The 27,063-nt window shown below is 39.5% G+C and overlaps 2 protein-coding genes across 2 annotated transcripts; both read left to right on the top strand.

The window, feature by feature from the left end:
* Positions 1-4,412: 4,412 nt before the first annotated feature.
* Positions 4,413-11,040, top strand: LOC115434931 (P2Y purinoceptor 14-like). The gene is made up of 3 exons (XM_030157067.1): positions 4,413-4,576; positions 8,702-8,958; positions 10,132-11,040. Exons 1-3 carry the CDS (start codon positions 4,436-4,438, stop codon positions 10,793-10,795), a joined length of 1,062 nt encoding a protein of 353 aa, XP_030012927.1. The 5' UTR covers positions 4,413-4,435; the 3' UTR covers positions 10,796-11,040.
* Positions 11,041-22,793: 11,753 nt separating this feature from the next.
* Positions 22,794-26,688, top strand: LOC115435322 (P2Y purinoceptor 14-like). Its single transcript, XM_030157643.1, has 3 exons — positions 22,794-23,024; positions 24,367-24,623; positions 26,025-26,688. The coding sequence occupies exons 1-3, from the start codon at positions 22,884-22,886 to the stop codon at positions 26,686-26,688; spliced, it is 1,062 nt and encodes a 353-aa protein (XP_030013503.1). The 5' UTR covers positions 22,794-22,883.
* The last annotated feature ends 375 nt before the right edge of the window (positions 26,689-27,063 follow it).

The raw sequence follows: 27,063 nt of genomic DNA, 5'->3' as shown, positions 1-27,063 counted from the left end.
TAGCCAGGTCTCTGTAAACAGCATCAGGCTGCATTCCAGGTATTCCCTCTGGTGCCATGTTAGTGCGGTTAGCTCATCCATTTTGTTGTAGATGGATCTCACATTCCCGGTGATGATGGCGGGGAGGGTAGGCTTGAAGCGCTTCTTCTTATTCCGGCACATAACACCCGATCGACATCCTCTTCTCCTTCTCTTTAGCTCCTTGGGAATGTTAGGCCTGTAGCCAGTTAGCTTCTCTGTGCTACAGAGGGCTAACAGCTGTTCGCGAGTGTAAACAATGGAATGCCGGCTGTTTGTTGAGTCTGAGGCTGTTGGTGGAATGAACCAGGTGAGAAGGAGCAGAAAAAGCGCAGCCAACACAAAAGTTTGAATATGCATGATGCACTCCGTTGTAGAAATTAGTGCAAAATTAGTCCACAAACAGAAAAAAAAAAAAAAAAAAAAAAAAAGCAAAAAACAAGACAAACACGACAGAGCTGCTGCAACAAGCTGCCACTACTGCGGCGCCATCTTGTCCTTATGTATTTGAAGTTGATAACTGCATGAATAAAAATTACTAAGGTTTGTAGCACTAACTTTATGTGCAAAACAGAACATAAATATAGCTATAATAGCTGTAATAATAGTTGTGTTTTAAACAGGAATACACAAACTATGAACACAAAAAATGAACTGAAGTAAAGATTTTATGAGGATATTTACAAGGATGAATTGTACCAAAAAGTAAGAAATGAAAAAATAATACTGAAAATGAATTAAATGAAGCAATGAAGTGATCACTGTTTTGTGTATAACACAGCATATGGGCATATTTTGGTGTTTTTGATGCTGTTTTCACTACTCTTCCTAGGTCTTCATCCATCTCACAGATACAGAATGTCCAAGAGCATCCTGGGTCAAGCCTCCCTGGAAAGCAATGACTGCCCTCAAAGTAAATGTGTTTCCTTGGAGCACCAGAGTGGAGGGAAATTCACTCAAAGGGAATTCTCTCTGCAGCTCAAAATCACCATCAAAACATACTGTTGAGTAAGTTTTCTTTGATAAGGTCTTGTACACATGTATTTGTGTTTGACTCCAGTAGTGACAGAAAAACTTGAGTCCAATGTCTTTAATGTTCCCACTTTGAGGTGCACTGTATTTTAACAACAGCAATGACAAAATGGGATCTTTGTCACATAATTCCTAATCATTTCTTGTTTTGCTTTGTGTAGTGTGGCCAAATTAGGTCGATGGCTTGGTTCAGGATTTCCAAAGTCCATCAGCTTCTTTGCCTGTGATGCCTGCCGTACATGGGGTTCCATCCTGCTTTCCCATAGTTCTCTGGTGATCTGCACAAGCATGTTTCCAGACATGAAATGCTTTGAACAGCCAGTGTGCAGGGAGTCATCAGCGTTTTTGATGCAACATTTGAACACCATTGGGCTGTTAAATCCTGGCTCTATCTCACATGTTATGTCAAGATGACCATGGCACTCATTACAGTAGCTCCTGACTTCAGTGTAATTGTGATTGATGGATAGACCTTGGCTCTTGTATAAATAAATGTGCAAGGACTTTTGACTGTTTTCCAAATCTGCTCATTTATGACATGAGTCCAGGTGCCAGGCTTCAAATGGTATATTCTTTTTTTAAGTTTTAGAAAATTTGTCGTACTCAGCCTTTTCTGGAATAAATTCTCTCCATTTGTCAAAAGGGTTACTTTAATGCATTAGCAATATTTTGTGATCAATGTTTGAGTTAATATTCTGCTAACTTAGTTTTAAAACATTTCACTTACATTGGCCAGAAATCAGATTTTGCAGAGGGTTGTAAATCCTATGCTGAGAAGCTAAAACTTGTAAAAACGTGCAATATTAAATGTGAATTTCCTGCAGCCCTAACTTTTCTTCCACAGGTGTACACGTTAAAACTTGTCGAGCTTCCACTAGTGGTAAAATTGTGAAGTCTCATGATGCTCCATTTAATTAATTGGGAACAGAACTACTGAATAAAACACTTGCTTTGCATTGCTTTTATATTGAAATTTTAAACATTGTTGACAGGACAACTTTATCAGGTGAACAAGGAAGAGACATTAAGAAGTTATGATGAGGTAAGACCATTGTGACAGCTGTGATTAACAGAGTATGAACAATGTATAATCCAGTGCAAATGTAGCTCCTGTAAAAATACAGTAAAGAACATTTTGGGTGAATTGTTAGTGGGGGGGGGGGGGGTTGCCTAACATCATCGGCTGAAAATAAATGTAGTATCTATAAAAACCTTAACGGCACAAACGAAACTTTAAACGGCACAAACCAGCACAAACAAATGAGACTATTTATCCAGAGATTTTTGTTGGGTGGGGGGCCAACTTCATGCAGGTATGGTATTTTAAGTGTATTTAGGTATTTAACCCACCTATTAAACAGTATCTGTTGAGTTGCAGAAGCTCATATCACACATCCACTCAGAAAGGAAGGAGAGTGCCCAGAGCTACAGGTACACTGTTTTCATCTTACTATTTGGTTATTCTCATGTTTAAATATGATGTTAAATTTATTCTTTGTCAGCAGAAAATGTATATTTTTCAGAGAAACATGAACAGTTTTATTGAAACCAGTGCTTCCACTGCAGTATTTAAATCACACCCTAAATGAGTCAAGGATTAGTTTTTAATAAATTATTTGTAAAACTAGTTTATGTTAATTTATCAACTTTAAATGTAGACACACAGCAAAGAAGATACACAAAGTAAAAGTGTCATTGTAACAATAGCAAATATCTTAAAATATGACACTAAAAGACACCTTAAAACTTAATGAAACCTTTTTTCGCTGTTTGTTAAACACCTTTACTTATACTTGCAGCCCCGACTGGTAGATGAGATGATCTTTTGTCATCATGAATGATAATGTGAGACAAACATAGAACAAGAGCAACACATCATCTGCATAAAATTGAACCACAAATAAAAATTGTTCCAGATAAATATAAAATGGTCCAAAATTAGCATTGTTTGATGATGAGCAGATGACAGGACTTCAGCTCAATTTGTTGGTCATCACTGAAGCCCTGCATACGAGACTTAAAGTGAGTGACAGTTAAAAGAAGTTCTTCAACTGTGCAGGTTGTTGTGGACACAGTCACAAGGGCCTGTAGGAGATGATGTGTAGGAGCCATTCTTTATGCTTGTTTTGTGTCTAGTTAATTGTGGGTTTCCGGTTTGAGTTAGGGGAGGGTGAACGGAAATCTATTTAAGGGGCAGGTAACTAGGTCACAGGGGAGGGACAGGGAGATCATATGTTTTTTACCACTATCAGAAGTCAGCATCATTCAGTAGTCATGTTGTCATTTAATCTTCATGAGACATTGATGTGATCATCTAAGAACATTCACTAAAAGTGAGAAGCTCACCAAAGGATTTTGTCTGGACATTAATTGTTTCGAAGCGCGTCAAAAACGAGGTCTCCACCCGCACCCAGCTGTGTCAGGTCAGTCACTACACAATGCATTTAGGGACATGTTACTGAGGCACCACAACAAGTGATGGAAAGACTGTCTGCTGGATGCTGTTCTACACCTCTGTGTGCCTTTTTGTATCAAATGTAATCAAATGGCTTTGTTTTGTAATCATAATTATTATATTTTACCTTTACCCATAAAGACCCAAACATCTACCGGTTACAGAAAGCATCTACTAATCTAAACTGTTTAATACCTGTTGAGCCACTAATCCTATCAATACATGTAAATAATTGGTGTAAAATGCAGTTTGTCATCTTTTCATGGTCATCAGATATGACCCATTTGAACGGACATGGGCTCAGTAGTAAATGTGGAAACACTGTAGTCTTCTATAACATTGATTCACCAATAAAACTCATGGAGTTGGATCAATGATAGTGGATGGAGACACTTGGTTTATATTCAGTGATGAATATCTTCACTGAAAAAGTCATTTTTTATTCAGTTTTGCTTGATTTTAATTTAATATCCCTCAACTTTAATCTGAGCTTTTATGAACATCTACATGATCAGTGAATGAAATGCTGAAAATACCAGATTTTCACTGAAAAAATTCAAAATACAGAGAATAATAGCATAACAAATGGTGATAAATCATTGAGGAAAGGTTAAATATAGAGGAAAAAGTCATTCGGGAACTGTCACAAAAGTATCGCTTGGTCTTTATGGGTTAAAATTATAGAGGAAAGTAGGCTTTGATTCATATTTGTACTTCATGTTGTACACACTGGTGCTGGTTGTAGACAACAATTGCAAATTGTATTGCAATGCAAAAAACTTGTAAATGTATTCATCATTATTTGTGTGATACAGCAAGAATAGATTTATTTTTACCTGTTATGTTTTAATTTTCCACCCACAGTCAGATGTGTAATTTGTCGTACAGGTTGTAGTTAAGATTTTCATTTTTCAGAATAAACCTCAAAACATGAAGAACCTGGGAGGGTCGATGCAGCTGTTTAACCTGTCCATCATCAACGAGACCACAACTGAGGGTTTGACTCCCTGTCAGGAATTTAACCCTTCAGTCCGTGTTTTCTTCATTGTGGCCTACAGCCTGGTGTTTCTGGTGAGCTTTCACTTGTTTTTCCAATTTAAAAGAAAATGCAGCAGGCAGACTGTGAAAAGAAGTAACTCTAAAAACGACAGACGCAAAGTAGACCAAGTGTCATCCTAACTTTATCTCTCCTCAAGCCACTCAGCTGCTGAAGACGTATCTGCCACTATAATTTTGTCAGACTTTGTGGTTTTCACCTCTTTTAACAACCTTTCTTGTTCTTGAAGTCTAAGGTAAAATGTGTCAAGGTAACAACCCTTTAGATCAGTGGTTCCCAACCTTTTTTGTCTCACGACCCCATTTTAACATCATAAATTTCTGGTGACCCCAGAAATTCAAAACGGAAACATTCTTTTGGCTAAAATGAATTTGTTTTTGATCATGTAATAGTTTGCTATACTATGTTGCAGATAAATGTTAATTTTAGATGACATTTAGTCTATATAATGTATATTATTATGGATGGAGGCAGAAAAGCCAGGTGTAGATTACTGCACAAAGTGAGAATTTTATTTTCTTTGGTCAGGATATGTACAGTCAGTCCAGCTTGGATTTACAAGGCTGAATATTGATACTGAACAAACAAGAACTCAAACTATGAATTATGAAAGAGCTGCAGCATCTGAAACTGACCACAATGAACATTTGACAGATAAACAGGAAACCGACCACAATGAACATTTGACAGATAAACAGAACCACAGTGCTTCAGCTTCAGGTTGTAATGTCTTTGAGATGTAATTGCGATGGTCTCTGTCAATTCACCATATATTTTTTATTAGTATCTAATTTTTATTTATTTAATTTTTAGCAATTACTTCAAATTTCAGGCGACCCCATTCGAATTCCAGGCGACCCCACGTGGGGGTCCCGACCCCAAGGTTGAAGAACTCTGCTTTAGATGTTGGTGACACATCATAGAAGCCAAGAGATGTAGTTCACTGATCCACTTCACTCAAAACTAAATGCTAACTTGTAAAATGATCTTTCAAATCAATAAAAATATATGTAATTAGTGACATAATTCAACTGGACTTGGCCTTGAGTTTATATTAAGACTAAATGTCATACATCAGTGGTTCACAATGGGTAGGGGGGGGGCAGATACATGGGGGGTGGGGGTGGGGGGGTGGGTTCGGGAGTGACATCAGCATTCGTGCATGCAGGTGTGTTAGCAAAGTCGGCTGTTGTACATCACAACAGTATAAATAACTGGGCACCAGCCAGCATGTCCATGTGGGCCCCAGAAGGGATACAATTGGGCTGCATATAAGGGTCCCATGTGGGTTTGTCCGCAGTTTCCATGGTGACCCCACATGTGGTTGCCCATATGAGAATCAGAATCAAAATCAGAACTAGAATCTCTTTATTGTCATTGTACCAAGTACAACAAAAATGAGGCAGAGCTCTCAGGTTCAGTGCAAGAATTTACAGACAGACAACAAATATCAGTAAAACAAAAACAAATATCAGTAAAACAACAACAAATATCAATAAAAGGCACAGATATTTCCATTAAAAAATAAAAAGTATTGCAAACTAAGATATTTGTAAAACATAGAATTTAAGTAGTGCGAATAACATGAGAAGTTGTGCAAATGACATGAAAGAGAAGTATCGTGGGATAAATAGTGTGAAGAATAAATAATATGATGTATTCAGACCTCTGATTCTGACTCTGATGTGGGCAAACACATGTGGGTCACCATGGAAACTGTGGAAAACCCAAATGGGACCCTTATACGCAGCCCAGTTGTAACCCTTCTGGGGCCCACATGGACATGCTGGCTGCCCGCTCACAGATGGAGGTCTGTGACGGGGGGTATCCGGCACATCACCCACCCACCCCCCCCGTCACAAATGTGTTCTCAGGGGTCAGCAGAGGGGAGCTCACTTTCCCTTTCTCACAGCTTTATCTGCAGAACTATATAACCTACCACGTCCTTCTCATATACAGGTATATCTCAAAAAATTAGAATATCATGAAAAAGCTCAATATTTTTTGTCACTCATTTCGGAAAGTGAAACCCATGTATTATATCGACTCATTAGACATAGAGTGAAATAAAATTGTAAGTAGAATTAAAATAAGTATTTGAAACAATCTCAAATAGAGCCCGACCGATATGGGATTTTTGGGGCCGATGCTGATACCGATATTGGGGGCTAAAAAAAGCCAATATCCAATATATCGGCCGATATTCGATATTGGCCAATAAATGAAATAAGAACACTGATCTATACCAGATATAATCATCTTATATTAGATAATTGTGGACAGGTGGAGAAACAGTTGCATGAATCTTTGTTTATCTCAAATATAATTTACACAACTTTCAAATGCAAACTATGCAATCAAAAAAATAATTAGAGGAAAAAATGTTTCTTACCACACAATTATGTTTTCACTCACAAATTTTGATGTGTCTGCCTCACGACACTACAACTTCCCATGTGGACTAAGGACTAAACCAGGCATGCCCAAAGTCCGGCCCGGGGGCCAATCACGGCCCGCGGTCAGATTTTCTACGGCCCACAGCTTGGGTTTTATAATGTATTATTTATGGCCCGCATGGACTGTTGAACAGACTACATGAATCATAAAAGGTTCAAAATGCAGTTCCTCCTTTCACCTCATGGTGGCAGCACCACTCTAACTCTATCTGGCTCTGTGACTTTGCCGTGAACCCTTTTCGCTAATTTCTAACCATGGCGCCTCTAAATAAAAAAATGAAAGTTGACAGTGAGGGCCGCCGCTTCCAGGAGAGATGGGAATTACAATTTTTTTGCACTGAAAATCGAAGTGATTGTGTTTGCCTAATTTGTCAACAGACTGTTGCCTTGTTTAAGGAATTCAATGTAAAGACACACTAGCAGACAGAACATGCTAACGCATACGACAAGCTAGCAGGGAGTGAGCGCTCCGAAAAAGTGAAGCAAATTCCAGCTGCTTTAAACTCACAACAGTGACTCTTCATGTGAACCTGAGTTCAATGAATTCACCACCAGGACAGGCTACCAAGTTGCCAGGTTAGTTGCCTCTAACTGCTGGTGTGATGTACTTGTAGATCTGACACAAAATATTACTTTCTGAATGATTTTGTGAAAGACAAGAGTAAGAATCATATGTTTTCATCTGAAATGTTAACAGACTTTGCATTACTGAGTAATATATGAGTAATGATTACTCATATAAGTCATGTTTAAAATGAATGTGGGGTTAAGATTTTTATCAACTTCTTGGACGTTTCAGATACTCCACACAGTTTGTTCTATGTTATCTGATTCCAGATGTGAAAGGAAGGCAGAAATGTTGTTTTTTTTTTTTTTTAATTTGTTCACACCTGAGTGGCGTAGATTTGGTTACATTGCCATTTAAAAAAATGATATTGTGACAATGAAAATAAAATTGTTGTAGAACAGCGCTTTTATATGTAATTTTTACTGTTTAAAAAACGTCCGAAGGGACCACTGGCCCCTGGCAATGTCCACATTATCAGATCTGGCCCTCTTTAAAAAAAGTTTGGACACCCCTGGACTAAACTGAGCATGTGCAGAGTGAATTAGGTGAGTCCTAAGTTGTTCCTGATTGGAGCAATTGTAAGAGTTACAACTGACCCGTGTTACAACTGTCCCCAGTCTCCCCTACACTATTAGCACCCAGGCCTGCTGGCAGAATGAAACTGTGAGGCAGACAGGAAGTGCACGGACATGGGTGTGTGTGGGGGTGTGAATACTTCGTAGAATGGGGGGTTTAAGCGGTCCATCCTCGTCAGTGCGCAGCTGTGATTTTCGCCAGGGGGCACCTCCGTCATTATGTGATTGTGTCTGTGGGGGGTGATAGCGTCATTGTCCGAGCAGGAGTGAAAGTAAAACTAACTCGCTTTAAAGTTCCTCTTATTCTCCAGGCAGCACACACACACACACACACAAGAGCAGCGAGCGACAGAATCTCCGCGCAGCAAAAAAAGTTAATATATCGGCTACATATTGGCCGATGCTGATTAATTGGTGAAACACTATAATCGGCCTGATTAATCGGCCGGCCGATTAATCGGTCGGGCTCTAATCTCAAATATTACCATGAAATAGCTCCTGTTAAACATTACACTGAGTCTTCCTCTCCGTCCACTGTAGGTGGGTTTGCTCCTCAATGGATTCATCCTTAAGTTTCTCTTCTGTCAACGTCAGAAGTCGTCTAGAAGTATCATGGTCTACCTGAAGAATCTGGCAGCTGCAGATTTCATGCTCAGCCTTTCCCTTCCTTTCTACATCATGCATTCAGCCATTAACTCCGTCAACATCCTACGGCTCTACTGCAAATTTGGCTACGGCATCTTCTACCTCAACATGTACACGAGCATCCTGTTTATGACTTACACTGCTTATAACAGGTACTACAAGCAACACCCTCTTTACCAAATATTATCACATCTGGCTAAAAATAAATAAATAAATAAATAAACAAAATAAACAGCCAATATATCCATCTCAAGGTTTCAAAATGGCAGTCCGCAAATTAGTGAGTGAGGTCATAGTGGTTCTGTCCCATATTTTGTACAGTTTATAGCAGGGTTGGGCAACCCTGGTCCTGGAGACCAGGGTTTTAGATGTATCCCTCTCTCAACACACCTGACGACCGTCAGGTGTGCTGGAAGAGGGAAACATCTAAAACATGCTGGATACGGCCCTCGAGGACCAGGATTGCCCACCCCTGGTTTATAGTGTCAGGTTCCTTAATTGTAACTAAAACAGTAGTTTTGGTTATGTATAAATAACCAAACTACTGTGTGTAGTGTATATGTACAGGTATGCAAATATACCTGTACATATATATAAAAGCAATAAACTAACTAGAACTAACAGAATTACAACACAAGAATGTCAATGGACCTAATGAAGAAAGGAAAATTACATTGCTTATCTGTACCACTACAGTAATGAAGCAAATATAATGACCACGCCTTTACAAATGTGACATTTACTTGAAAAATTAAAAAAAAAAAAAATCACAATTGATGAGAATGTGGCCCCAGTCATGACTTAAGAAGAGATGACGACGTTGCAAACAAAGTCTGAGGATAGTAGTTGAAGCAAGTAGATGTAGATGTCATATCGATCATTACGTTATTTCATGTAGAATTCCTGTGTTTGTTAATTATCCATTGGTCATAGCAACAGCCTCTGACTAAAATAAAGTCAAGGTGAGACTGAATCCAACCAGAGACCAGACTAGATCCACAGCAAGGTTTTACTGCCACTAAGTTTTTCAGATATTACAGATGGATATGATGTACGAGATGCCATGATTCCTGTTCCCTGAGATTTGCAGAATGAGGAGGCATGTGGAAAGACAAATTAATTTTACAAACATTTTACACCTAAGATGGGGTGTTAATCTGCAATCATTTACACTAATGATACTTACAATAATCTCACTTGTCACATGCTTTTGAGAAATGGGACCATGTCTGAGAGGTCCATTCCTGTGTTGATTCATGGATTCTTTGCATATGTGTTTTGAATAGTTGGATCATAGTTATTGTTGTTGGCTTCTTCTCTTACAGATATCTAAAGATCGTCTGTTCTAATAAAACTCACATCCTACAGACGGTGCGAGGTGCCTGCATCATCTCTATATTTACATGGGTTTTTATGCTAACTGTGGGTGTCACCTATGTTTCTGTCGCATTCACCACAAAAAGGAACCTGACATCGATCTCCAATCACTGTCCAGATTTGCACAGTACACAGTTCAGTGTGTTCACCAAAGTTCGTAGCGCCTTTATGTCAACTATCTTCATGGCCTTCCTCATGTTTATTGTCTTCATCTACAACCGCACATCCCATAAAGTGTCAGTGGTTCAGCAGAGTCAGGTGACATCCTCCAACTGTAAAAAGTTGGCCAAGTCACGTCGGAACATGCGAGTGTTGGTCAGTGTCTTCTGTATTTGCTTCACCCCCTTTCACCTGGTTAACGTTTTCCAGAATTTCCTTGAGTGTTCTTGGAGCCCAGTGTTTAACTTCATGCATGAATTGACCCGTGTATTATCAGCTGTGAATATTTGCCTGGACCCCTTCATCTACTTCATCTTCTGCAAGGACTTCCAGGAGCAACTGAGACTGAAAAATGTGTTCTTCTTACGGAGAGACACACCAGACCTGAACATGGAGAGAAGGCCACAAAATGAAGCTGAGCCCAGTATCCAGTCCAACAGCGACAGCAGCTGATCTCAAAGTCGGCCCACATCAGCTGGTGGTTCAGCTCATTCTCATCCATACTGGTGACAAATCTCATGCACCACATTTAAAAAGCTGGCTACCTTGTTATTGTTAACACTGTTGCTTAACATACTACTTCTAAGACAAAACCCAGCTCTTCCTCTTCATTATTGCCCTTTCTGTCCATGTTATAATGTTATGATTGATTGGTGTCAATATCACATATTGTAAATGGTGTTCAGATGGCTCCACATTCAGAGTCTTACTATAATTAGAATTGTACAAAATGTTTGGTCTAACTGAACTAAAATGTTTGACAGAAAACTGCAAAAATCATCTGTTATTTCTTTTTCAGACTTTACTTTGTTGTTTGATTATTGATTGTCTGTTTATTCTAAAAAAAAAAAAAAAAAAAAAAAAAAAAAAGTTGTGAGGATGACAATAAGTCTGACATGTAACATCATTACTTCTTCTTTGTAGAAGGAACTTAATGTTCTTTGGTTGTAAAACACATCAGGTTTATCATAACTTTTAGATAATCTCCATTCTTGCTTGTTTGTTTTGTATTGCTCAAATTCAGTTTTATTATGTTAAAAGTGTTTGATTAAAAATTGCCATGAGCTGAGATATACTGAAATATTTTGGGTGGAGTTTAACGGCGTGTAAATAGCCATTGTGTTCAGCTGTAACCATTTTTTTTCTTTTAATGCTTTGTGTTGTTTTTGTATTTTTTTTTTAAATATTATATCTGTCACTATTGATTTTGGACTCTTATCTTGGCCTTGAGCTCAATAAACCTCACAGGACACAAAAGCCCTGCACTTTCATGTCCTTCCTCATAATGTTCTAGAAAGTTTGTCACACTTTGATTTGAGACAGTGTTGTTTATCAATTCAAGAACATTTATTTGTAAGCCCACAAAAAAAACTGTGCCTGCAGTAAAAGTGCATCTTTTCCGTTGACGTTACCAGAATTTCCAAACTCAGATCATTTAATTAAAGTTTCATTGTCTGATTTTTGGTGGCATCTAGTGGTTGCTTACCATGTTTGTTGGTTGCACCTCATTAACACAAATATAACAAGAAAAGTACTCTGAGAGTGCAGACCTCCACCAAGACAGATCTGTCGCCCCCCCCCGATCACGACCAAAATTTAATAATTTCTTCCTTGTGCCAGTATCAACATTTCCTGAAAATTTCATGAAAATCCGTCCATAACTTTTTGAGTTATCCTGCTAACAAACAAAAAAGCATGCAAACAAACACGCAAACACAAAGCAAAGCGATCACAACACCTCCTGGTGGAGGTAATAAGGGACACAAACTATGAAGGACTGTAGAAACACATCAATATTGTTTCATCATTTGGTGCAGGATCATGTCTGCACAGTCACTTCTTGCTAAAGGCCAACTTCTCCTGTCAGATAAACTCAGCACTTTTGGGCAATGCAATCTATTTGTGTCTCATAGGAAGTGGTTTCTTAAACCCTGAGTATTGTGAGGACATTTCTCTCCTTAACACATAAACTAAACAGTATCTGTTGCTTTGCAGAAGCTTATTCTAGACATCCACAGAAAAAGTGAGAGAGAGAGACACTGAGGGAAGAGGGGGAGAAGGTGGGTTGTAGGGAGAGACACATGGATGCAACTGATGCACAGCAAGCTGAACCTGAACATCTGTGGAACTAAATAATAAACACTATCACAACTATATGAATAAGTGAGCGATGACAATGAAGGCAGGAGAGAAGCAGGACCACAGCAGCAGATCCAGAGTTTGTCCATGGGAAAGCTGTGATGATCCTGGGAAAACTTGTGAGGAGATAAAGCACAGAGACTCCAGGGAAGAAGTCAAGTCAGTAACATGTATTTGCTGGGGCACGCTGTCCTTCTCATTCTGTGCCATGATGTTATCACTGATACCTGTTGTGTTGTGTTCCTTAGAAGGAACTGCTGGAAGACATGTGTTGCGTGGACAGTAATATCTGGATGAACCACTGGTTGTCTCCCAGCTTCAGTGTGCTCTTCCTGATGACATGATGACATTTTTTGTAAGATTGGCAAACTTCAGTTGAACAATATTTAGTAATTAGTCAAATCATGATAAGCTCCTGTGCGCAGAAAAATATGCAGACAAGATCTCCAATCTAGCATCTGAATGAATCATTTCTTATCATGGCTTCAAGCTGCAGCTCCCGGTTTAGGTGGTTTTGAAAATGGATTCAAATTGTGTGTTAATTCTCTGGACAGTTGAATGTGTAGGTATAAAATCCTGTAAATACATTTTTGAGCTATGGAAAGTAACAGCCTGACAGCCAACTATAAAAAGGTCACTCAAGTTAACCATAATGCTCACTCTCAAACATTTAACAGAAGGATATTTTCAGAGATCTTGTGGTAATGCACCTGTTTCAATTGTGTTGTTATGGTTATGCAAGCATGTTTCCAGACATGAAATGCTGTGAACAGCCAGTGTGCAGGGTGTCATCAGAATTTTTGATGCAACATTTGAACACCATTGGGCTGTTAATTGCTGGCTCTATCTCACGTTATGTCAAGATGACCATGGCGCTCTTTACAGTAGCTCCTGACTTCAGTGTAATTATGATTGATGCATAGACCTTGGCTCTTTTATAAATAAATGTGCAAGGACTTTTGACTGCTTTCCAAATCTGCTCATTTATGACATGAGTCCAGGTGCCAGGCGTCAAATGGTATATTCTTTTTTTAAGTTTTAGAAAATTTGTCGTACTCAGCCTTTTCTGGAATAAATTCTCTCCATTTGTCAAAAGGGTTACGCTAATACATTAGCAATATTTTGTGATCAATTTTTGAGTTAATAGTCTGCTAACTTAGTTTTAAAACATTTCACTTATATTGGCCAGAAATCAGATTTTGCAGAGGGTTGTAAATCCTATGCTGAGAAGCTAAAACTTGTAAAAATGTGCAATATTAAATATGAATTTCCTGCAGCCCTAACTTTTCTCCACAGGTGTACACATTAAAAGGATGTGCTATTTTAAGTAAATAGTATCTGTTGAGTTGCAGAGGCTCATATCACACATCCACTCAGACAGGAAGGAGAGTGCCCAGAGTTACAGGTACACTGTGTTTTCATCTTACGATTGTTCTCATGTTTAAATGTGATGTTAAATTTATTCTGTCAGCAGAAAATGTATATTTTTCAGAGAAACATGAACAGTTTTACTGAAACCAGTGCTTCTATTGCAGTATTTAAATCACTGTTACAACACAACACTTGATGTGGACCCAAATGCAACGAGACACTTTGTCAGTGGTCAAAAAAAGATTTATTTAACAAAAGTTCGCGAGGTACAAAAATGGATAACAAAAAGAGAAAGCACAACGTGCTCTAAAAAATCTAATAACAAAAGGAGAAGTACAACGTACTCATTACGAACTAAAAAGCCTGAGGTAGAGTAAGCATGTGTATGACTTCTGCTCCAGGGGAGGGGAAGGAGAGGAGAGAGAGAGAGATGCAGGTGTAGGTGTCTCACAGCCTAGTTGGTTTGGAACCGTCGTTGCCTGTATCCTCCAGGTCATTGCTGCCCGCGACCAAACGCTGTTGTCTGTTGTATCTGTCTCGTCCACATCTCGTCATCTTGGCCTTGGCCACCTTTGCCTTGATGTTTTTTGGTGACCATGGACGATGAACCAAAACTGGACCATCCTCACCAGAGACTTCCACCACCAGACATGAGACACCACTGATGTCTTCATATTCAAAGCCTGGTGGATTCAGATCAAACAGTCTTTCTCAGATTAGAACCAGTCACAATCTCACCCCAGCTGCTTTCTCCTTTGGCTCTGAGTTTGTTGCTGATGTTGACAGTTGCTCTGGTATGACGCTGTTGAGGTTGATGTAGAGGGGGAGGAGGAGGAGCTGCATGCTCAGGGGGATGGACAATGGCTTCCTGCTGCCGGTGGTTTGTGGGTGTGCCATTGGCTGTGGTCGACGCAGGCAGGTGTCGTCATCTTCTGGGAGGAACTTCAGAGCTGTGAGGTTGGGGTATAGAGAGGAGCAGAGAAAGGAGGAGGAGTACTATGGAATTATATTTGTGCCAGTTTCTTGAGCGAGCAACAATAGATTCTGAGCACACAATTAGAGATTTTGAGCACATAAAAATATATTTAGCGAGCACATCAATTATATTTCAAAAAGAAATTACCCTTGAGCAAACAAAAATCGATATTGTGCTCCATAAATGTGTTTGCATATTAGTTTTACTCATAATGTTCTCTCACAAATTCTTTCCATGGCGCACAAACAGACCGCTGCACTCACTCACTTTCCCCTTCCCTCTCTCGCTCAACCTCCCTCTCCCTGCGCGCTCAGGTTGTAGTGTCCGCACGCTCAACTTGACACACACGTTACAATTGTGCCACAAAACCAACCAGTCGGAGAGCTTGCGGAAGTACACTCTGATTGGCTGTTCACTCTCCAATTAGCTCGCTAGTTACATTTACCCGAAAAAACAGCGCTTAATGAGACACACGGACCGGAAGAGGAGGAATTGATTCTACACAAACTTATACAAATAAATAGATATAATGTAAACCCAGACAATGCAGTCCTAACATTACAGCACTACAGTACAAAAACTAAACAAAGTAGTGGTATGACATGAGACAATAATCATAATAATAATAAATACTGACCCAAGTTTGTGTAGAATCAGTTCCTCCTCTTCCGGTCTGTGTCTGTCTCATTGAGTGCTGTTTTTTCGGGTAAATGTAACTAGCGAGCTAATTGGAGAGTGAACAGCCAATCAGAGTGTACTTCCGCAAGCTCTCCGACTGGTTGGTTTTGTGGCACAATTGTAACGTGTGTCAAGTTGAGCGTGCGGACACGACAACCTGAGCACGCAGGGAGAGGGAGGTTAAGCGAGAGAGGGAAGGGGAAAGTGAGCGAGCGCAGCGGTCTGTTTGTGCGCCATGGAAAGAACTGGTGAGAGAACATTATGAGTAAAACTAACATGCAAACGCATTTATGGAGCACAATATCGATTTTTGTTTGCTCAAGCGTAATTTCTTTTTGAAATATAATTGATGTGCTCGCAAAATATATTTTTATGTGCTCAAAATCTCTAATTGTGTGCTCAGAATCTATCGTTGCTCGCTCAAGAAACTGGCACAAATATAATTCTATAGAGTACGGGGGTGGAGCAAAAGTTGACGCACTAGATGCAGTTTCCTGTGTGTGACAAAGAACAATCTGTGTCTGTGTTAGGCAACGTTTTCAAATTTTATCTTTTATCACCGATATTATCGGCCCAATATTGGCATAAAAATGTAATATCGGTGAATATCGGTATCGTTTTTTATTTGCCTATCATTAAAACCGAATGTGAGAGTGATTGTTTGTCTCTATATGTCAGCCCTGCGATGAACTGGCGACTTGTCCAGGGTGTACCCCGCCTTCGCCCCTATGCAGCTGGGATGGGCTCCAAGCGACCCCCGTGACCCTAGTGAGGATAAAGCGGGTTCAGAAAATGAATGAATGAATGAATTAAAACCGATAAAATAATGCTTTGATTTCACCAGCATTAACCGACGCGTAAATGAAGCATTGTTTGTAGCTGAAAGAAATGTGCAGTTTTCAAAATTGTACAGTAGAGTTGCAACACTGTAATAGACTCATGGATGGAGGGAGAGAAAATAAATAAATATGGCATTTTTTCCACAACTTAACTCTTTCTCCGCCAATTACGAGATTTTCCCTCACTCTGTGTTTTCACTGTTATACTGTAGTTGAAGCTGTTGCGGATCGTGTGAATTACTTTCCTTAGTCCAAAAACAAACAATTAAGCAGCTTTTTCGGAAAAATGACAGACCGGGTTTAACGTTTTGGCACTGGAGTCTCCGTATCCCATGGCAACGCATCCAGCGGCAGTCACTGAATGAGGAAATGCAGACTGTGCAGGAACCTCGCGCAGTTTCAAAAGCCTTAAAGATGATTATGGAGACAGAGTCTGACAATTCAATATATGATGGAGCTACAGAAGAACCATTTAGAGACAGGAACGGAGAAATAGAAGGTGAGGGAGACGGACACGGAACACGGGAAACACAGAGCGGCTCAGGTCCGACACGGAGATGAGGAAGAGGAAGGGCATGGAGAAAATGACAGACAGGAGGAAGAGAAAAGAGACATTTCTAGTGGACATTCAAGGAGAAGACAGACACACAGACATGGGACAAGACAAAGGACAGCTAGTCTGAATCTGTTAGAGTGAGTTCAGATTCAGACTGAGGACACAGAACAGATTCAGCTGTATAATGTCAGCTGGGACACAGGTAAGACACTGTTTGATTTGGCTTTAGTATGAAATAAATAAATACACATATTCATACAGAGATAAATAACTAGATGTCCATATAATTATTTACAGATCAAACACAGCAGCTGGTCCAACAGGAGGACCTGGTGCAGCCAAGGAAAGGCCAAAAATCTACAGTATTTAGTGAATTTGTTTCTTTTTTTCTTGAAAATGAGGAATATTGAAGTGTTTATATCAAAAAACTAAACTAATATGTGGAAGGCTAATAACTGATGTATGTAAATGTGATAAGTTTATAAGGAACCTGGTGCTTTAGAAGATGTTTGGTCTAAAGTTTGGTGTGGATTCCTCTAATATTTTGTGGAATGATGGGATATCTTAGAGCTGTTTGTTATTATTATTGTTGTTATTATTATTATTTTATTTTGTGATTTTGAATACAGTGTTACTGTTGGGGGGCGACACGGTGGTGCAGTGGTTAGCACTCGTGCCTCACAGCAAGAAGGTCCTGGGTTTGATTCCAACACCAGTCGACGGGGGGTGGGATCTTTCTGTGTGGAGTTTGCATGTTCTCCCCATGTCTGCGTGGGTTCTCTCCAGGTACTCCGGCTTCCTCCCACCATCCAAAGACATGCACTGATAGGTTAATTGGTTAATCTAAATTGCCCATAGGTGTGAATGTGAGAGTGATTGTTTGTCTCTATATGTCAGCCCTGTGATGAACTGGCGACTTGTCCAGGGTGTACCCCGCCTTCGCCCCTATGTAGCTGGGATAGGCTCCAAGTGACCCCCGTGACCCTAGTGAGGATAAAGCGGGTTCAGAAAATGAATGAATGAATGAATGTTACTGTTGGTAAATGAGAGTCAAAAATGTAAATAGGAAATCAATTTTATCTTGAAAATCAATATCTTTGGAAAAAAAATGCAGTTTTCTCAGTTTTTTGCTCAAAATTCATTTTTTTCCTGAAAATGACCAATAGTCAAATGTTCATATTGTCATGTCTGCTCCCAGACTGTCTGTCTTTTCTGTTTTCTCTGTCATTTCCTGTTTTATTTTGTTAAGTTTCCCTCATGTGTCATGTCTGGTGTCTTTACTTCCCCTCCTTGATTGTTTCACCTGCTCCTGATTACCTGACTCCTCCCTGATTATCTCCACCTGTGTCCTATTGTCTTCCCTCCCTCTTGTGTATTTAAACCCTGTGTTTTCCCCTGTTCCTTTGCCAGTTTGTGTTCTGCCTTTGTGTGCTCACTTACCAGCGTTTTTGGATACCTGTCAGTCTGTCTGCCCGTTCTTGACCCGTTTTGCCTTCCGACCACCGATTCTGCCTGTTCCTCGTCTGCCTGCTCGTCTGGTTCTGACCTGGTTCGTACATCGACTTCTGATTCTGCCTATTCCCTGACTACCTCAGCCTCCAACGTGTTACTTTGTGTTTCGACCCTCGCCTGGACCCTGACCGTGAGTAGCCTTTCCCTCATGTCCCGTTGCCTCCTGAATTGCCCTCCTGTGTATGACCTGGCTTGTTTTTTGACTATCCTCTGTTTTGCCCTAGTCGGGGTGTTGACGGGAATCCTCCGGCTCGGTCGTGCTGACCATCCATATTCCCCGCTCACAGCCCAGACGAAGAGTCCAGTATCACACGCCTTCACAGACGTGTTCACTATTTTGTGCTGTGTTTTTACTACTGTGATTGTGTTTAATAAACACTCTCAATTGGTCATCTGCGTTCTGGTCTTGCATTTGGGTTCAGCCTTTGTACTAGTCCCATTACACATATCTCATGAACGAATGAAGATAGAATAAAATCGTTTCTTGTGTTTAAAAGTTGAAGTTCTGTTCTTTCTTTTGATGTATTCAGTGTTCACATACTCCTAACACAACATTTTCAGTCAGCCTCCAAAGATTAGTGAAAATGACCAAAAAGGCTGGCACTGGCTACCAACTCACTGGAAAATGCTCTGGCGGGGAAAGAGTTAAGTTGAAGTATGTATTCTTTGCACAGACAGTGTTTACATTTTGAAAGCCTTATTGCATTTGAGAATGCATCCAATGGGACATCACAATAAAATTAGGCATGATGTGTTAATTCCATGACAGGAGATATGTGATGTTACCTAAAATTAGTTTAATATCCCACATATATCGGCAGCAATATCGGTAGATATCGGAAATTAAGCGTTGGACAATATCGGCATATCTGTTTTTGGCAAAAAAGCCAATATCGGACATCCCTAGTTGTAAGCAGGATGTGAAGGGGATTTTAAGCAATATAGTAAAAATGCTGCAGGAAAGCCTCTCCTACCCCACCTTTAAATAGCAGATTTGACCTAATTTGCTAATTAATTCAACAACAATAATCTGTAAACTCACAAAAAACTGTGTTGGCTGTGAAACTGGATGTTCTCTATCTGTGTTACAGCATTTCTGGAATCTCATCATAAATTAAAGGTTAATTGTGTGATTTTTACTGGTGTTATTTTTGGTGGTGAAGTCACCAACACCAACTTAATTGCATTAAAATCACAAATGACAATGTTTGTTATGGGATGGCTGTGCTGTTTACTTTGAGGAAGAAAATTTGTGATTTGAGAATGCAGACGGCACCCTTTTTGTTTGAGAGCACAGAAGGCAACCTTTTGTTTCATGTTCCCTGCCGAGCTAACCTCTTTAGCATTAACCAGTGATGTTTTGATTATATGTTAAGATGCCTCCACCAGGTCTGAGAGACCTACCCTCCCTTCCCTTGGTGTGAACCCCCCCTTCCTGGAGGCGACCCCCCCCTCCCCTTTCCCCTGAATGTAAATTCCCTTGTCTCCTTCCTAAAGTACAACCCCCTTTTTCTTTATTACTTTGTTTGTCTTTTGTTTTCTATTGACTGCTTTGAAGTAACTGTATAAATACCATCTGAAAACATAGATTCAGGGTCTGTCATATCAGTACTTGGACTCTTGTATGTTTTGTCTGTCTTGTGTGTCATTTCCTGTTTTATTTTGTTAATCCTCCTCTTGTGTCATGTCTGGTGTCTTTGCTTCCTCTCCCTGATTGTTTCACCTGTGTTGATTACCTGTCTCCGCCCTGATTTGTTCCACCTGTGTCTCATTGTCTTCCCTCCCTTCTGTGTATATAAGCCCTGTGTTTTCCCCTGTCCTGTGCCAGTTCGTATTCCTTCCTTGTGTTGTGTATACTTACCAGCGATTCTCTGAACCTGTTCGTCTGCCTGTCTGTTCGTTCCTGACCCGGTTTGTTCCTCGACTTCTGAGCCTGCCTGATCCTTGTCTGTACCTCTGCCTGATTCTGCCTCACTGGTTTTCGACTTTTGCCTGGACTCACGGTTAGTGCTTTGCTTTATCCCCATGTACCGTTGCCTGTTTTCTGGATCCTCTGTGTATGACCTGGTCTGTCCCCTGACTCTCCTCTGTTTCCTCCTAGTCGGGTTACCCTCGTGTGCTCCCGACCCGGGCAGAGAGTTTCCCTTGCTGGTCTCGGACGCCGTGACGAATTCACACAGTCTGACCTGCGAAGACTCCTTAACGAAACCTTTTTGTGAACTGTTAATTTTGTCTGTGTTTAATAAACACTCTTTAACTTTATTCCTGTCTGTTGGTTGTGCATTTGGGTCCAAGTCTTGTGTCACTGGTTCTAACAGGGTCAGACTACTGAAACAGACTCTGCCTGCATCGGTACTCTCACCATGCTCCGGAACACTAAATAAAGCTACACTCATCGCAGCAAACTTTGAACCACGTTTTGTGATTTTTCTTCAACAACTTTAAAGTAGACGCCTCACAATCAAAATTAGAAAAAAGAAAAGTTTCTTGTTGAACTACTGTAGAAAAGCATCACCGTCATTTCATCATGAGTTATGGGGAAATCATTCTTCCGTGCTTTACAAGATGCTATCTGAACAGTCAGTTCCTGCTTCGTGAAATCCTCCTGTCAGATAAAGACATTTAAGATGATCAGATTTGTAAAATTAAAAGAAGTAAACCTTTACGTGGTATCAACAAGTACATAGGTTTTCAGTACTCAGCCTTTTGCACATTTTTATCTGGTTGTGATGCAGGATGTGGTTTATGTATTTTAAGTGTATTTAGGTATTTAACCCACCTATTAAACAGTACCTGTTGAGTTGCAGAAGCTCATATCACACATCCACTCAGGCAGGAGAGTCCCCAGAGCTACAGGTACACAATGTTTTCATCTTACTATTTGATTGTTCTCATGTTTAAATGTGATGTTAAATTTATTCTTTGTCAGCAGAAAATGTATATTTTTCAAAGAAACATGGAGAGTTTTATTGAAACGAATGCTTGCAGTGCAGTATTTAAATCACACCCTAAATGAGTCAAGGATTAGTTTTTAATAAATTATTTGTAAAAGTAGTTTATGTTAATTTATCAACTTTAAATGTAAACACACAGCAAAGAAGATACACAAAGTAAAAGTGTCATTGTAACAATAGTAAATATCTTAAAATACGACACTAAAAGGCACCTTAAAACTTCATGAAACTTTTTTCACTGCTTGTTAAACACCTTTACTTATACTTGCAGCCCCAAGTGGTAGATGAGATTATCGTTTTTCCATCACTAATGATAACGTGAGACGAACATAGAAAAAGAGCAACATATCATCTGCATAAAATCGAACCACAAACAAAAATTGTACCAGATAAATATAAAATGGCTGAAAATTAGCATTGTTTGATGATGATCAGGATTAGAGCAGATGACAGGACTTAAACTCAATTTGTTGGTCATCACTGAAGCCCTGCATACGAAACTTTATCTGAGTGACAGTTAAAAGAAGTCCTTCAACTGTGCAGGTTAATATGGACGCAGTCATGAGGTCCTATAGGAGATGATGCGTTCAGGGAAATGTTACTGAGGCACCACAACAAGTGATGGAAAGACTGTCTGCTGGATGCTATTCTACATCTCCTTGTGTCTTTTTATATCAAACGTAATCAAATGGTATTGTTTTGGAATCATAATTATTATATTTTACCTTAACCCATAAAGACTCAAGCATCTACTGGTTACAGAAAGCATCTACTGATCTAAACTCTTTAATACCTGTTGATCTACTAATCCTATCAATACATGTAAATAATTGGTGTAAAATGCAGTTTGTCATCTTTTCATGGTCATCAAATATGACCCATTTGGACGTTCAGAGGCTCAGTAGTGAATGCGGAAACACTGTCATCTTCTACAACATTGATTCACCAGTAAAACCCATGGAGTGGATGGAGGCACTTGGTTTATATTCACTTATTAATATCTTCACTGAAAAAAATCACTTTTTCTTCAGTTTTCTTTGATTTTAATTTAATATCCCTCAACTTTATCATCTGAGCTTTTATGAACATCTACATGATCAGTGAATGAAATTTAGAAAATACCAGATTTTCACTGAAAAAACACAAAATACAGAGAGTAATAGTATAATAAATGGTGATAAATCACTGAAGATAGGTTAAATATAGAGAAAAAAATCATTTGGGAACTGTCACAAAAGTATCACTTGGTCTTTATGGGTTAAAGTCATAGAGGAAAGTAGGCTTTGATTCATATTTGTACTTCATGTTGTGCACACTGGTGCTGGTTGTAGACAACAATTGCGAATTGTATTGCAATGCAAAAAACTTGTCAATGTGTTCATCATTATTTGTGTGATACAGCAAGAATAGTTTTATTTTTACCTGTTATGTTTTAATTGTCCAACCACAGTCAGATTTGTAATTTGTCGTACAGGTTGTAGTTAAGATTTTCATTTTTCAGAATAAATCTCAAAACATGAAGAACCTGGGAGGGTCGATGCAGCTGTTTAACCTGTCCATCATCAACGAGACCACAACTGAGGGTTTGACTCGCTGTCAGAAATTTAACCCTTCGGTCCATGTTTTCTTCATTGTGGCCCACAGCCTGGTGTTTCTGGTGAGCTTTCACTTGTTTTTCTAATTTAAAAGAAAATGTAGCAGGCAGACTGTGAAAATAAGTAACTCTAAAGACGACAAATCCAAATTAGATCAAGTGTCATCCTAACTTTATCTCTCCTCAAGCCACTCAGAGTTGCTGAAGACGTATCTGCCACTATAATTTTGTCAGACTTTGTGGTTTACACCTCTTTTAATAACCTTTCTTGTTCTTGAAGTCTAAGGTCAAATGTGCCGAGGTAACAACCCTTTAGATGTTGATGACACATCATAGAAGCCAAGAGATGTAGTTCACTGATCCACTTTACTCAAAACTAAATGCTAAGTGACATTATTGACTTGTAAAATGATCCTTCATATCAGTAAACATATATGTAATCAGTGACGTAATTCAACTGGACTTGGCCTTTATATTAAGATTAAATGTCGTACATCTGTGGTTCTCAACCGGGGAGGTCACAGACACTCTCCCAGGGGGTGCAAACACATGGGGGGGTTCGGCAGTGACATCAGCATTCGTACATACAGGTGTATCAGCAAAGTCACTAAATAATAACAAATAACCGGGCACATACCCCCCCCCCCCCCGCACAAATTGAGGTCTGTGACAGGGGGTATCCGGCACATCACCCCCCCACCCCCAGTCACAAATGTGTTTTCAAGGGTCAGCAGAGGGGAACTCACTTTCACTTTCTCACAGGTTTATCTACAGAACTATACAGCCTACCATGTCCTTCTCATATAGATCCACCACATTACTTTTAGAATTACATACCCCCCAAAAAAGGTTGAGAAACTCTGTCTTACAAATTTCTGAGCTCCATTTATATTTATTTCCTGACAGACAGTGCTACTGTAGATGTGATGGAGAAGTCACCCTAACAATGCTGTCAAGGAAGTGTATGAAGCTCATTTTTCACAAAGTTTACTAGTATTTTATGTATGTTTGCATTAATGGGCTCTATGCACAGTCCCACTACTTCCTGAACTCCAGGTGGCTCCTTTATTTCCTGTCTTTTATTACTGGACACACTGGTTAATACAGGTGTGCCTAATTAATCAGTACTTACAACAAGAAGTAGCAGACACACCTGGATTTATCAGTGTGTCCAATAATGAAAGACAGGAAATAAAGGACCCACCTGAAGTTCAGGAAGTAGTGGGGCTGTGTATAGAGCCCGTTTTGTGTCTAATTAGATTTGCTGTTTAATGGGGCACAGTGAGTTTACACAGTAGTAGTAAAACGTTTTCAAAAACCCTTAAAATTTGACACAATCTCAAATATTAGCATGAAATAGCTCCTGTTAAACATTACACTGACTCTTCCTCTCCGTCCACTGTAGGTGGGTTTGCTCCTCAATGGATTCATCCTTAAGTTTCTCTTCTGTCAACGTCAGAAGTCGTCTAGAAGTATCATGGTCTACCTGAAGAATCTGGCAGCTGCAGATTTCCTGCTCAGCCTTTCCCTTCCTTTCTACATCATGCATTCAGCCAATAACTCCGTCAACATCCTCTGGCTCTACTGCAAAGTTGGCTACACCATCTTCTACCTCAACATGTACACCAGCATCCTGTTTATGACTTACACTGCTTATAACAGGTACTAAAAGCAACACCCTCTTGACCAAATATTATCACATCTGGCTAAAAAAAAAAACAACAAAAAAAAAAAGCAACAAAATATCCAGCTCAAGGTTTCAAAATGGCAGCCCGCAAATCAGTGAATGAGGTCAGAGTGGTTCTGTCTGTAGAGTCAGGTTCCTTAATCGTAACTAAAACAGTAGTTTTGGTTACTTATAAACCTGTACATATATATAAAAGCAATAAACTAACTAGAAACACACAACACAGAATTACAACACAAGAATGTCAATGGACCTAATGAAGAAAGGAAAATTACACTGCTTATCTGTACCACTACAGTAATGAAGCAAATATAATGACCACGCTGTTAAAAATGTGACAATTATTTAAAAAAATAAATTAATAAAAAAAAAAAAAATTATATATATTGTAGCGAGCTACACTGATTGGTTTATGCCGAGTCATGTGACTCATGTGGTTTGCAGTGTTACTGTGTTATGTGATGGTGTGCTACATTACATGTTGAAATTATGCGTTAAAAGTTAGTTCATGTTTTGTGTTGCACAGTTATGGGACTTATGTTGTGCCTGGGGGGGAGAGCAGCTGAGTTGAGTGTGTGGAGGCAATGTTTAGTTTTGACACCATGACTGAAAGGTCTGTGCTGTGGCAATAGGGTATGTGCTGTATTACACATATGTTGTTGTTAAAATCCAAAGTCAATAAAACTGCCTTCTCGTAGCCGTGCAATGTATTGGGGTGCGAGAAGTGCAAACCAAGCTCCCTCTCCTGTGACTTAACCCTACCTGAATGTCACAAAATATATTTATATATATATATATATATATATATATATATATATGTGTGTATACACATACACACACACACATATATGTGTGTATATATATATATATATATATATCACAGTCTGAGGATAGTAGTTGAAGCAAGCAGCTGTAGATGTCAAATCGATCATTATGTTATTTCATGTAGAATTCCTGTGTTTGTTAATTATCCATTGGTCATAGCAACAGTCTCTGACTAAAACCAAGTCAAGGTGAGACTGAATCCAACCAGAGAAAAAACTAGATCCACAGCAAGGTTTTACTGCCACCGAGTTTTTCAAATATTACAGATGGATATGATGTACGAGGTGCCATGATTCCTGTTTCCAGTGATTTGCAGAATGAGGAGGCATGTGGAAAGACAAATTAGTTTTACAAACATTTTACACCTAAGATGGGGTGTTAATCTGCAATCATTTACACTTATGATACTTACAATAATCTCACTTGTCACATGCTTTTGAGAAATGGGACCATGTCTGAGAGGTCCATTCCTGTGTTGATTCATGGATTCTTTGCATATGTGTTTTGAATAGTTGGATCATAGTTATTGTTGTTGGCTTCTTCTCTTACAGATATCTAAAGATCGTCTGTTCTAATAAAACTCACATCCTACAGACGGTGCGAGGTGCCTGCATCATCTCTATATTTACATGGGTTTTTATGCTAACCTTGTCTGTCAGCTATATTTCTGACGCATTCACCACAAAAAAGAACCTGACATCGATCCCCACTCGCTGTCGAGATTTGCGCAGTACACAGCTCAGTGTGTTCACCAAAGTTCGTAGTGCCTCTGCGTTAACTATCTTCATGGCCTTCCTCGTCTTTATTGTCTTCATCTACAACCGCATATCCCATAAAGTGTCAGTGGTTCAGCAGAGTCAGGTGACATCCTCCAACCGTAAAAAGTTGGCCAAGTCACGTCGGAACATGCGAGTGTTGGTCATTGTCTTCTGTATTTGCTTCACCCCCTACCACCTGGTTAACGTTTTCCAGAATTTCCTTGGGTGTTCTTGGAGCCCAGTGCTTAACTTCCTGCATCAGTTGACCCGTGTATTATCAGCTGTGAATATTTGCCTGGACCCCTTCATCTACTTCATCTTCTGCAAGGACTTCCAGGAGCAGCTGAGACTGAAAAATGTGTTCTTCTTACGGAGAGACACACCAGAACTGAACATGGAGAGAGAGCCACAAAATGAAGTTGAGCCCAGTATCCAGTCCAACAGCGACAGCAGCTGATCTCAAAGTCGGCCCACATCAGCTGGTGGTTCAGCTCATTCTCATCCATACTGGTGACAAATCTCATTCAACACATTTAAAAAGCTGGTTACCTTGTTATTGTTAACATTGTTGCTTAACATACTACTTCTTACACACAACCCAGCTCTTCCTCTTCATGCCTTTTCTGTCCATGTTAAAATGTTATGGCTGATTGGTGTCAATATCACATATTGTAAATGGAGTTCAGATGGCTCCACATTCAGAGTCTTACTATAATTAGAATTGTACAAAATGTTTGGTCTAACTGAACTAAAATGTTTGACAGAAAAGTGCAAAAATGATCTGTTATTTCCTTTTCTGACTTTTATTGTCATCCTCACAACTTTTTTTTTT

The sequence above is a fragment of the Sphaeramia orbicularis genome, chromosome 16 (genome assembly GCF_902148855.1).
Source record: "Sphaeramia orbicularis chromosome 16, fSphaOr1.1, whole genome shotgun sequence".
In the NCBI taxonomy this organism is placed as follows: Eukaryota; Metazoa; Chordata; class Actinopteri; order Kurtiformes; family Apogonidae; genus Sphaeramia; species Sphaeramia orbicularis.
The sequence above is the reverse complement of the archived record's forward strand: the minus strand, read 5'-3'. Positions and strand labels throughout refer to the sequence as shown.

Coding starts and splice junctions, on each gene's coding strand:
- LOC115434931 (XM_030157067.1), top strand. CDS start 4,436: ATGAAGAACCTGGGAGGGTCGATGCAGCTGTTTAACCTGTCCATCATC. Junction 4,577..8,701: donor CCTACAGCCTGGTGTTTCTG/GTGAGCTTTCAC, acceptor CGTCCACTGTAG/GTGGGTTTGCTCCTCAATGG. Junction 8,959..10,131: donor ACTTACACTGCTTATAACAG/GTACTACAAGCA, acceptor CTTCTCTTACAG/ATATCTAAAGATCGTCTGTT.
- LOC115435322 (XM_030157643.1), top strand. CDS start 22,884: ATGAAGAACCTGGGAGGGTCGATGCAGCTGTTTAACCTGTCCATCATC. Junction 23,025..24,366: donor CCCACAGCCTGGTGTTTCTG/GTGAGCTTTCAC, acceptor CGTCCACTGTAG/GTGGGTTTGCTCCTCAATGG. Junction 24,624..26,024: donor ACTTACACTGCTTATAACAG/GTACTAAAAGCA, acceptor CTTCTCTTACAG/ATATCTAAAGATCGTCTGTT.